At 31.9% G+C, this 12,227-nt stretch overlaps 1 protein-coding gene and 1 long non-coding RNA gene across 5 annotated transcripts; one reads left to right on the top strand and one right to left on the bottom strand.

Moving 5' to 3' along the window:
* Positions 1–3,717: 3,717 nt before the first annotated feature.
* On the bottom strand, positions 3,718–6,388 carry LOC139877068 (uncharacterized). 4 transcript variants are annotated; one of them, XR_011768443.1, is made up of 7 exons: positions 6,237–6,388; positions 5,962–6,052; positions 5,629–5,752; positions 5,446–5,540; positions 5,157–5,264; positions 4,340–4,531; positions 3,718–4,213 (listed from the first exon to the last, which is right to left on the bottom strand). It is a non-coding gene; the product is annotated as an uncharacterized lncRNA (long non-coding RNA). The 4 variants fall into 4 exon arrangements; XR_011768442.1 differs by having other exon boundaries at positions 5,446–5,752; XR_011768445.1 differs by having other exon boundaries at positions 4,368–4,531; positions 5,446–5,752.
* Positions 6,389–8,135: 1,747 nt separating this feature from the next.
* LOC139874501 (uncharacterized) lies at positions 8,136–10,008 on the top strand. The gene is made up of 6 exons (XM_071861927.1): positions 8,136–8,397; positions 8,440–8,864; positions 8,957–9,254; positions 9,363–9,481; positions 9,629–9,766; positions 9,850–10,008. Exons 1-6 carry the CDS (start codon positions 8,136–8,138, stop codon positions 10,006–10,008), a joined length of 1,401 nt encoding a protein of 466 aa, XP_071718028.1.
* Positions 10,009–12,227: the final 2,219 nt, after the last annotated feature.

The raw sequence follows: 12,227 nt of genomic DNA, 5'->3' as shown, positions 1-12,227 counted from the left end.
AATTCAATCCATGTGACATTTACACTTATGCATTAGTTTCTAATTGTTGATATTTTAGTAATCAAGGATCATACTAAAATGGGGGGGATTTGTTGGTGATTTTAGCATGATCCAACATACATTTTAGGGATTGGATTGCTATATTGAAAGTGTTTTTTGAACCATTGATACGTTACACGAATTCGGAGAGTGTGGAGTACACGTTCGTAAAACGTGATGTGGTTTGAGGTTTCCTTTGGACTTGGAAATGATAGCTTAGCCCGCGGCGCGGCTGGGCCACCCGCGCCGCGGCTTAAAGCACAAATTTGGGGTCGAGACTTTTGGCAATTTTCAAGTATTTTCCTTTGTTAGCCAGCGGCGCGGCTCATGGGCCCGCGGCGCGGCTTAACACAGGGCACGCTGAAAAGGTGTCTTTTCAACCCAAAAGGTACATTCGAACCCCAAACGTTTTGGGGTTGTTCCAGGGCGTTTTAACTGCGTTTTTTCATGTTTTTAGACCATTTTTAAGTCTAAATACATGAATGAAAACTTCCAAGCCACTAATGGGTGTGAATCAAAAGGGTGTGACTTTTCAAGAACTCTTTTGACCCATTATAAATACACCCTTTGTGTATTTGAAAAAGGTTCCAGATTTTTAACCTTTTACACACACTTTCAACTTAAACAATTAGAAGATAATTCTCTGCAATTGTTTTGATTATTTTCTTTTAGCCAAGACAACAATCTAGTCTTTGTCTTATCCCAATCGAAACTTCGTGTAACTCGTGGCTAATTGGGTCGAAATATTCGATTAGGAAAGTGTACACACGATTCAAAGATCAATCCGGAGTCGGTTCCGTTTCAGGCACGAAGGTTACTTACAATCCAAATTCATAACAGTTTCGTGGTACTCGATGATTTGGTATGCCCAATGTATTCCGAGGCATGCATTTGTTACATGGTTACATGTTAGAGAGAATCTCAAGACTCAATAAAAAAATTAAACCTTGGGAAAATATGGGGGGCAATATCATGAGTTATGTGTTCTGTAACCAACAACCAGATAATCACTCACACTTATTCTTCGAGTGTGCAATTCCCACAAGGAGTTTGGTTGAAAGTGTTGAATTGTTTCGAGGTTTCAAATTAAATACAGGGATGGAAAGACTTTATTCAGTTTTTTTAGCCTTTGGCGCATAGGAAAGTATCTATACTTATTGTGGCGAAACTTATGTTCTCTGCTTCGATATACTTCATTTGAATGGAGAGGAACAATAGATGTTTTAACAAGAAGGCTCGTACGATTGAACAAGTGTATGACTTGATTTTTTCTACTGTCAGACTGAAGTTGATGACGTTGAAGTTCAAGAACTCTTCAAAGGTACGGCTTCTCAAGGATCGGTGGAAGATCCCGTAATTGTTTACAGTTGGTTGGTCCAATTATGTTTTGATTGGGCTTGCACTGGCTCGTGATCGTTAGTAGTAAGTTTTGATTTCCTTCTACTATTCCTCTTGTTTATATTATTATTAATAAGATTTACCGGGTGAATACCCTTAACCAAAAAAAAGGGTTTAAATAATGTTTATATATTCAATATCGATTGAATGATCTCGCTTAAGGCTGTAATTGAACCGAGCTACTCGTGAGTTACTCAAGTTCAACTCATTAAAAAATTGATTCGAGTCGAGCTTAAACGAGCTCGAGCCCGAGTTTGAACATATTTTGAAGCTCGTTAAATAAACGAGCTCGAACTTCATATAATACATAAATATATAATAATAATAATAATAATAATAATAATAGTTACTATTATATAAATATACTAGTGAAATGACCAGTGAAATCATGGATTTGTTTAAACGAAATAGTATAATGATATGTTTCAGGTATTAAGTGAACGTGAATGCTAAAGTCATTTAGTTTAATGACTTGTGAAACCACAAATTCCGAATACGAAACTCGTCGTTATTTTTACAAACATATTGATATACTAACTTGGTCAGAATAAATGAACTACATTTATTCTCCCACCATTTTCTTCTAATTTTCATCACACTTATTATTTTTCTTGTCATAAAAGCTACATTACAACATTTTATTGAGACATGTATTTCGCATACATTTGTAACGTAATTAATCCCGTAAAGAGGACCCATTTTTTAGTAATAATAATATAATAATAACAAAGTTTGCTTTAAAATTGAGTATTTATATTTTTAATAATAATTATTAATAATAACAAATGTCTCTTTATTTTTTTTTAAATAACTAAAATACAATTATTATACGAAGTTTGTGCAATATGTTTCAAAGTTTGTACATGTGTTAATGAGGTGTTTTGTAAAAGATTGTACAATTTGTTTTCAAGTTGTACTTATGATCATGAGGTGTTTTATCATAAAGTTGTACATAATGTTTCAAATATTGTACATATGGTCATGGGGTTGTTTTACCATAAGGTTGTATATGATGTTTCAAATATTGTACATATTGTCATATGGCTATTTTATCATAAGGTTGTACATAATGCTTCATATATTATATAATTAACATGTTAATATTTTTATTTAAAATAATTAGTTATTTTAATGACATCATCATGAGGGGCTTAGAATGTTTTTTTATTTTTAAATCTTTGTTAAATTTAGAAATTCTTATTTATGACATCATTATTTTAGAGATTATATTATACTATAGATAAATGATGGCTAATATACTAATATTAATAAATACGGAGTATGATAAAATAAGTGGATAAACATTACTGAATAATAAATATGAAATAAAACTAGAGAAAAATGAGGTGATTAACGAGTCGAGCTCGAGCTCGGTTCGTTTCCACTTATTTTCACTATCTCAGATTACGATTTCCAGATCACATCTTCATGTACAAAGTACAAGGCTTTAGTTAAAATTAAGCAAAGGAGTTTAAGTAATTCATTACTTAACTCATGACTCATAACTACCCATTAATATCATTAACCCTAATTATCCTAGCAAATACACCATCTATGTCTCTTCTAATCTTCTTAAATTTTACTTTAATTGTTAACAAACTATTAATGGTTTGTTTTGATAAAATACAATAACATCATATACTCATCGAAGTCCAACAAAGGGGCACAAAAGGAAGAAGTTGGAATCCAAAGAATTAAGTGATGAAGTAGAAGCCGAAAACAAGAAGATGATGAAAATGATGTTACGTTGACTGATCAGACTCCTGCTTTCCCTCGTAAGCCAACGAAGATCTATGGTAAGCGTTTAAATCCAAGAAATAACCTTAATGAAAAGAAAAATATCAACCAGGAATTTGACAAATTTTTAGAAGGAATGTTCGATAGTAGTAAATGACCTAACAAAGCTAAACCATGCGAACAGTGACGTGGAACACTAGGAGATTAGGGAACAATTATAAAGGTCGTAGGGTTGGCAATCTGGTATCATATAGCAAAAACTAGTGAAATGGCCCGTGAAATCACGGGTTTGTCAAAAAGATATTTATATAATTAACATGAATAATAATCACCCGCAAAGCAAGGATTTTGACATGATATTACATCTACATCAGAATCCCTTTGAGAAAGATAGCCTGAAAGAAGAAAGGGCATTACTTCAAATCCTTGATAAGGGCATCCACTGAGTTGGCGAAATATGTGTTGCATCTACAGGGCTAAACCTTCTTGATATTCAGTAGGCAACACCTAGCAGTGTCCCTCCATGTATACAGTTATCTACACACAAGAAGCCTTATAAGAATATATAGATAACAATACATAAATGAATTCATGCATTAGGAGTATATATTACTAAGACATTAGGTATCGTGAAGTTTGTACCCACATATAAAGATATTGATTACCAAATAAAAAGTTTTGTTAAAACGGATTACCATCATATTAGTAGACTTCAAATTGGTCCACAGTATCTAACTCGTTTGGGTACTTAAACGAAATCGACAGCTAATAAAAACCATATTTAAAATGTGACATTTCCCCTACTACCAATACAAACACTACCTATTTTCTACAATACCTATTTTCTACATCTTTTTCCAGGTCTATGTTTCATAGTCAAACCTGTTAACCTCATCTCTTTCGGGTTGTCAGGTTTAGTATAACCCCAGTTCACTTGGAACCTCGTGATTTACCGGTTGGCTAGCTAAACATGCATCTCTTTTTGTCTTCTTTCCTCATCCATCTTCTCATAATGCCATCACTCTTAACTGATCTTGAGCTGCAAAGGCAAACAAATACCAATAATATCACCCCATAGATGGCAATTTTGACCCACTGATTTATAAACATGGACATTTTGATCATTCGATTATCCCAAACGGGCCAAATCAATTCAAAGACCAACCTTTGAAAGTTATGGCGAACAATCTCACCGATATCACTTTATCATCAATGCCCATTTTCTGCTTTGTCCGCTCCAATATCACCTCTTCAACCAAGCTAACTCTGACCAAAACAAATATCATAACCTCCTTTTTTTGATAAAATACAATGTGCACGATTCTCTGCTTGTTAATATATCTGAGGGCTCCAGTCACTATAAAATATAATGACAATATCAGCCGTTCATAAATTGAGACCAATACCTCCTTGCACATGTTTTGAAAGAAACATGTGATGCAGCAACTAGAAGGCATTCAGTTACCAACTCATATATACTGTATAAATTTTGAAATGATGTCTTTCTTTTACTTGTTCATAAGATACACCCTCCACCTAAAGAAAGAAAACATCTGGTCCAATTCTCAGTCCACATAACAAATAATAATTGGAATATGGTAAAATTGCATATATATATATATATATATATATATATATATATATATATATATATATATATATATATATATATATATATATATATATATAACAAACTGTAATTATCATCAATGCTACTAACTTGTAAAAATTGTTCTCTTTGGTGATACCTCATAATATATGACAACAAATACAGTCAATTTTAAAATACAAACATAAAAAATTAGGTCACTTTTATGTTGTATTAATCCAAATCAGCATAAATCAGTAATAATCATGCAATAATTTTAATCAAAATATCAAAAGATGACCTGTTCACATGACCTATTCATCTATCAAACACAATAATAGCAAAAATTCGAGAACAAATCAAAAATCCATAGCAAAAGTGTAGCTCAATTTACCTTTTGAGCGATAACGTATGAGATGTATGATGTATTTATTGCAAAATAATGATCTGCTACTGCCTACTGAATGTTTCGCATTTTGAGGCCTCAAAACAGCAACTCAAACTGTAATACAAAAAGTTTCATATATCAAAGTGTATAACAGTAAAAAAAAATTTGCTCTTTCTATGATCATATTTATATAATCTTTATCAAGAATCACAAAAACAAATAACAATATACAGAATCTATGAATATAATTACTCAAGACATTAGATAAGCACCAAAGTTACTTAAACTTTGTAACCTGAATATTAATGTATGAAGATAACATTATCTTCCTCTTCATGGTAGCAAAATGACATGTCACATCTTCAAACCATTAGTTCAACACATTATCACCTACAAAGAGTAAATTTGAAAGATAAAAAAATTATGAATAGAAGATAAGTTGTAGGCATTAGATCAAACACATGATAGGCATCACAACCACCACATCCTTCTTCCTCAACTCTTTATGGTAAATAAAAAGAATCATTGGAACCCTTTCAATCCTCAACATTTCAGGCTTGTTGACACGTTAAATCATATAATCCACTCGAATTCTTGAACCACTGTAAAATATTATTTGAGAAAATTAAATATTATAGTAATCTTGTACATAAACATTATATCAGTTCAATTCTATTTATCTTTTAGATATTTCTTTTAGCTCCAAATTCATAATCTACAACAATAAGATTGATGAAATAAACACAAAAAATATTGAATATCAACCAAATCCTACATAAGTGTGAAGTAAAACCCTAAAACTTAAAATTACCTTTTAAAGTTATATCAAGAAGATGAACGTGCACGTTGTAACAAATGTATGATTCATCTCGATAAGATCCGTTTAATGATGAGCACTAATTCTGTTTTAATCAATTGTTGAAAAAACTAAATCAAATCCAAGCGTAAACAATTTTTTAAGGTTTTTGATTGGGGAGAACGAATAATCTTGTCAAACCCATGAATGAATAAATGCCCAAACTCTAATAATATGTTAGATCGAATAAAAAAGAACAAAATAACGTAATGAAGTAGCGAGAAAATTACCTGACCCGAATCGCGACGATTTATTCATTGATAATTTCGAATATCGCTGCAAAACATTTATAAACTTGTTGATTCTTGGTCGGATAATTGTAAAACGTTTCAAGAGATAGCGATGATGAAGAATTGAAGACACTCTAATAAGTGGCGATTTCAGGATTATATTTTAAGGGGTCCATAATTTTTTTTTAGTACTAATTGAGCGTTATTTTAATGGTAGTTTACCTTTAAAAAAACTACAAATTCAAAAAATATATGGGGTACGAATAGTTAAATGTAGTAGTATCCTATACAATTTAAAAGAAAAACTATAAATTCGAAAAATATATGGGGTCCTCCAATTAAATTTAGTGGTGTCCTATACAATTTAACGGGCATTTTCTACTAAAAATTTTCAAACTAGTGGTGTCCCGTGACACCACGGGCTTACTACTAAATTCGCCCCTGACTCGAATGGTGCAGAGAGAATAATGCAGGGATGTGTTTGAAAACCCTAATAAACTTATTAGGATGTTATCGACCTGTATTTATTTTTCCTTATTGTGTATTTATTCCGTATTTATTATCGACACGCTTTGTGCGTATTTTTATTTTTTATTTTTTACTATTTTTAATTATAATTAATTAGTGTTAATGATATCATCAGGATGTCTCAAAATTTTTCTATTTATTTTTGATTTTTTTTATGAAGGGAAATAACCTTTTTATGACATCATCATTTTAGCATTTTAATAGAAACTATAGATGGTGGTCAAATGGAACAGTGGGTTCTCTGATCAATTTCTATTACAGTTCATTACTAATGCTACCCAAGAAATTATGGTAGATAATGTGTCCCCTAAAGTCCTTAAAGAGATATGGAATGGAATTATTTACGACAGCGTTCAAGTCTCCTGATAAATAATGATGTTTCTACAATCTTATTCTTGTATTATTTGTTAAAATCCTTTTTACTTGTTTAGTCCTTGGTTACTTTTTCAGGTTAAGTGTTTAACTGAAAAGGAGTGGTTGTGCATGTTTTTTCTAAGCTCAAGGGGCTTTTTGTTGCATTTGGAATACTTGGAGCTCAAGGATTCAAGATGAAAAATTGGAGGGACTTAACTGCTATTATTAATTTATATTTATACCCAATTTTAGGGTTTCTGGGTGTGACTTCATTCGATCGATTTCTGTGTTTTTGTTTTCTCTCTCAATTAGTTGAGTGATCATCTATTATGATCTTGTAGTTTCGATTTCTGTTTTGATTATACTTAATCAATCTTCTTCGATAATAGAAGATTGATGTTTCTGTATTTTTTGTTTGATTCAAAGAAGGATTAATCTCTGTTTTAGAGATTTGGTAATTTGTTGGTGATTGATTCGTATTACTTTACATGGTATCAGAGCGATTCGATCGTTTGTTTGGGGTGTTTCTTTCAACCGATTGTTGACAGATTCGTGGTGATCTACTGAAAACCCTAATTTTGAAAAATTAGGGTTAGGGTTTGTTCATCTTGTCTGATATTGATGTACTGGTGTTTGATTGTCTTTCGCTGCTACTTGGTTTCTGTATTCTTCTACAAATTAGAGTTTTCACTCTAATAGGGGAGTCTCGTGTTTATTCGTGCTTTATTATACCTAGGCCAGATCTCTACGCCCAACTCTTGATCTAGATCCTTGAGATCTATGAATACCTGATCAAGCGTAGAATGATCTTGACCCCTATTTGTTAATCATCTTTACAGGTTGCCTGGCTAGTAGCCAGTCGTTTGTGGTTTGTTTCTTTTCCTTACAGGTGTCTGAACCGTGGATTTGTTGCGGTTTTATGTGCTAATTGTCTTAATCCTGTGCTAGTTTCTTTGTGTTCTACTTGTTATTTGATTTATTGTTTTCTTTCTTGTTTGTTTCTTCTGTGTTTTTATTATGGCTGGTGATGATGATGGTAGTTCTTCTGTAACTTTGGTTAATAAATTAGATTTTAGTGATCCTCTGTATCTGCATGCTAGTGATACTACTGGAACTGCACTTGTGTCAATTAAATTGAAAGGAACTGAAAATTATAGTGTTTGGAGCAGAGCTATGCTTCTTGCTTTAAATACTAAAAATAAAAAGGGATTTATTGATGGAACTTGTAAAAGAAGTGATTATGAAAAGGATGAAGTTTTGTTAAATCAATGGGATAGATGTAATTCTGTGGTATTAACATAGATACTTACATCTATTTCAGATGAATTGTATTTGGGACAAATCTTTTCTAATAATTATGTTACTGTCAGGCGAGAACTCAAAGAAACTTATGATAAAATTGATGGTTCAATTACATTTAATTTACATAAGCAAATCAATTCATTGACACAAGGAGGTTCTAGTGTTTCTGAATATTATCATAAGCTAAATACTTTGTGGAAACAATTTGATGCTCTTGTTAAGTTGCCTGAATGTGTTTGTACTGCTAATGCTGATTTTGTTAAACATAACAGTGTAGTGAAACTTATGCAGTTTCTTATGGGACTTGATGAAGTTTACCAGCCAATAAGAAGTAATCTTCTTATGACTGATCCCCTTCCCAATGTTAAAACTGCTTTTGCAGTTATTTCAAGGGAAGAGTCTCATAGGAATTTTTTGGACATACTGTTGGTCAAAAGTCTCAAAGTTCTGCTTTTGTTGCTAAGACACCTAATAATGTTAATGGAAACAATAACTTTAATAGACCTAATAATATGAATAATACAAATCAATTTAAGAGGTCTGGAACTGGAAGGGGTCTTAATGCAAATTATAAGTGTACTAAGTGTGGTATGATTGATCACACTGTGGATAGATGTTTTGAAGTTATTGGATATCCTCCTAGCTATATAAGAAAACCATTTAATCAGGGTGCTCCAAAATTTACTGCTAATAATAACAATTGTGTTTATGATAATGCTAATGTTACCACTAGTAGTTCTCCTTTTACTGTTGATCAGATTTCAAAGTTAATGAGTCTCATTAATGATAAAGACAAAGGGAATTCTACTGCTGCTCTTAATGCTAATATGTCAGGTAGTTTTTGGAATAATAGCAGTAAATTTAACTTAAATTTTAAAAAATTCTTTTGTAATAACATGTTTTCTACAAATAATAAACATCATAATAAAGATTGGATTATAGATTCAGGAGCAAATCAACATATGATTTGCTCTGACAGTGATTTATTTGATGAAATTGATGTGTCTAATATGAATATTTTTGTGTCTCATCCTAATGGCACTCAAGCTGAAATTGTTAAAGTTGGGAATATTCAAATAAATAAATTTATAACTCTTTATAATGTCTTATATATTTCTGAATATTGTGTGAATTTACTGTCTGTTAATAAGTTAACTGTTGGTAACAGATTCTTTGTTAGGTTTAATGAACAACATTGTTTTATTTAGGATTTGATGTTAAACAAATTAGTGGGGATTGGTGATGAAAAAGATGGTCTTTATATGTTTAAGAAAATGAATATTGGTAATTGTGCTAATTCTTTTTGTGGTTCTTTAAAACTTTGGCATCACAGACTTGGACATCCTGCAAGTCAAGTTTAGTGGTCTTAAAAGAAAAATTAAATTTAAAAGATTCTAATTTTACTGAACCTTGTGAGATTTGTCATAAGGCAAAACAAACAAGAGAACCTTTTCCTCTTAGTGAAAATAAGTCTGTTATGTTAGGTGATTTATTGCATCTTGATCTATGGGGTCCATATAAGGTGGTTAGTAAGGAAGGATACAAATACTTTCTTACTATTGTTGATGATTTTACTAGGGCTGTTTGAATTTTTCTGATTAAAACCAAAGATGAAGTGTTTGACAATGTGAATTATTTGTACAATATACTTCAAAATCAATTTAACACAAAAGTTAAAATTATAAGAAGTGATAATGGGACTGAATTTGTTAATTCTAAAATGGATAATTTTTGTTCTAGTCATGGTATTATTCATCAAACCACTATTGCCTATACTCCTCAGCAAAATGGGATTGCTGAAAGGAAACACAGACATCTGCTGAATGTAGCTAGAAGTCTTATGTTGCAAAGGGGGATACCTCTTAATATGTGGACTGATTGTGTGTTAACTGCTTGTTATTTGATTAACAGATTACCATCTTCTGTGCTGTCTGGAAAGTCTCCTTTTGAGTTGGTGTATGGATTTAAACCTAGTCTCTCTCATTTAAGGGTGTTTGGTTGTTTATGTTTTGCTACTGTGTTAAACAATTCTGATAAATTAAGTTCTAGAGCTGAGAAATGTGTCTTTATTAGTTATTCTTCTGTTAAAAAGGGTTATAAACTTTTTAGTCTTGATTCAAAAACCATTTTTTTATTCAAGAGATGTTAAATTTTATGAAACTGATTTTCCTTTAAAAGAAAAGGTTGATACTTGTTATGAGAACAATGATTTTGAGTCTGATGTTAATCATTTAAATTTCTTTGATCAAATATTTTCTGAAAGTCAAAATACCAACACTCAAAGTCCCAATGATGAAGGGAGAGAAAGAGAAGCTGAAGTAAGTGAAGGCATAGAGTATGATTCTTCAAGTAACACTAATAGTGAAACTAAAGATAATACTCAAAGTGCAACACTTGATGATAATACTAGTGATAGCACTAGTTCTCCTGAGGGCAATTTTCAAAATATTTTTCAAACTAATCCAACTCAAACTTTAGGAGATGACCTTAATCTCAGAAGGTCTAGTAGACCTACTAAGAGACCTTCTAAGTTTGATGATTATATTGTTGATAATAGTGTGAAATATGATATTAATAAAGTAGTCTGCTATGCTAATCTTTCTCATGATAACTTGTGTTTTGTGTCCAATTTGAACAAAAGTGTAGAGCCTAGTTGTTATATTGAAGCTTGTAAAGATAAACATTGGTTTGATGCTATGAATACTGAAATTGAAGCTTTAAATAGAAATAATACTTGGATTTTAGTTGATCTTCCTCCTGGAAGAAAACCAATTGGGAGTAAATGGATATATAAGATAAAATATAAAGCTAATGGTGAAATAGAAAGATATAAGGCTAGACTTGTTGCAAAAGAGTTTAGTCAAAGAGAAGGTGTTGATTATGATGAAACCTTCTCTCCTGTTGTAAAAATGGTTACTGTTAGATGTCTTCTTACTCTTGCTATTAATAATGATTGGCCTGTGTTTCAATTAGATGTTAATAATGCATTTCTTTATGGTGAAATTGATGAAGATGTGTATATGATGTAACGACCCGACCAAAACCGTTATTGACGGCGCCGTTAACTTAGGTCCCGTTGCGTGGTCGTAGTCCCTATATGAGACTCGTTTGACCAAAATTATGTCGCATTCATTTGAAAGGTACAAGACTTGCAAGTTTAGTTTACAAAACCGTTCGACAACAAGTCTAAGTTTACAAAAGTCATAAAGTATAAATGAAATAACTTGCGACATAATTAGTTTAAAAACACAGTTGTTATAAATAGCGTAAGTATGTAAACAAAAGTTTGAATACAAGTATATTAGAACAAGTATATTAGAACAGTTGTTATAAACTATTTTTCTATGCTAGTTATTCATATACAAGTATATTAGAACAAGTTTCATGTGAATCGGAGGTCGATAGCTAGTCAAACATTTCACGTGAAATGGGTCCAAGAGGTCAGAATCTGGCCAGGTGATTCTGCGCGCCGCGCGGGGATGTGGCGCGCCGCGCCACTACCTGGGCAGAGAATTCTGGTCAGTTTTTCCAAGTGTGCATGAACCAAAACCTTTTCTAACACAACACTTGACCCGCAAACACTTATAACGCCTATCATACATCGTTGGAAAGGTATTTTGACGAGGAATGCAACTAAGTACATATTATCAATCAAAACATGCATTTAGAATAATCAAATTCTCGTCAAATGTTCAATGAACGTTCATAATCAAAGTTTCAAGTTCGTAAAACGTATTTTATGATTCGGGAATCCAATTTACACATACGATATGCCGTTTCGAAGGTAATTAAGCATACATTGCATCT

This window comes from Rutidosis leptorrhynchoides, chromosome 11, assembly GCF_046630445.1.
Source record: "Rutidosis leptorrhynchoides isolate AG116_Rl617_1_P2 chromosome 11, CSIRO_AGI_Rlap_v1, whole genome shotgun sequence".
Lineage (NCBI taxonomy): Eukaryota > Viridiplantae > Streptophyta > Magnoliopsida > Asterales > Asteraceae > Rutidosis > Rutidosis leptorrhynchoides.
This window is presented reverse-complemented; position numbering and strand designations above follow the sequence as displayed.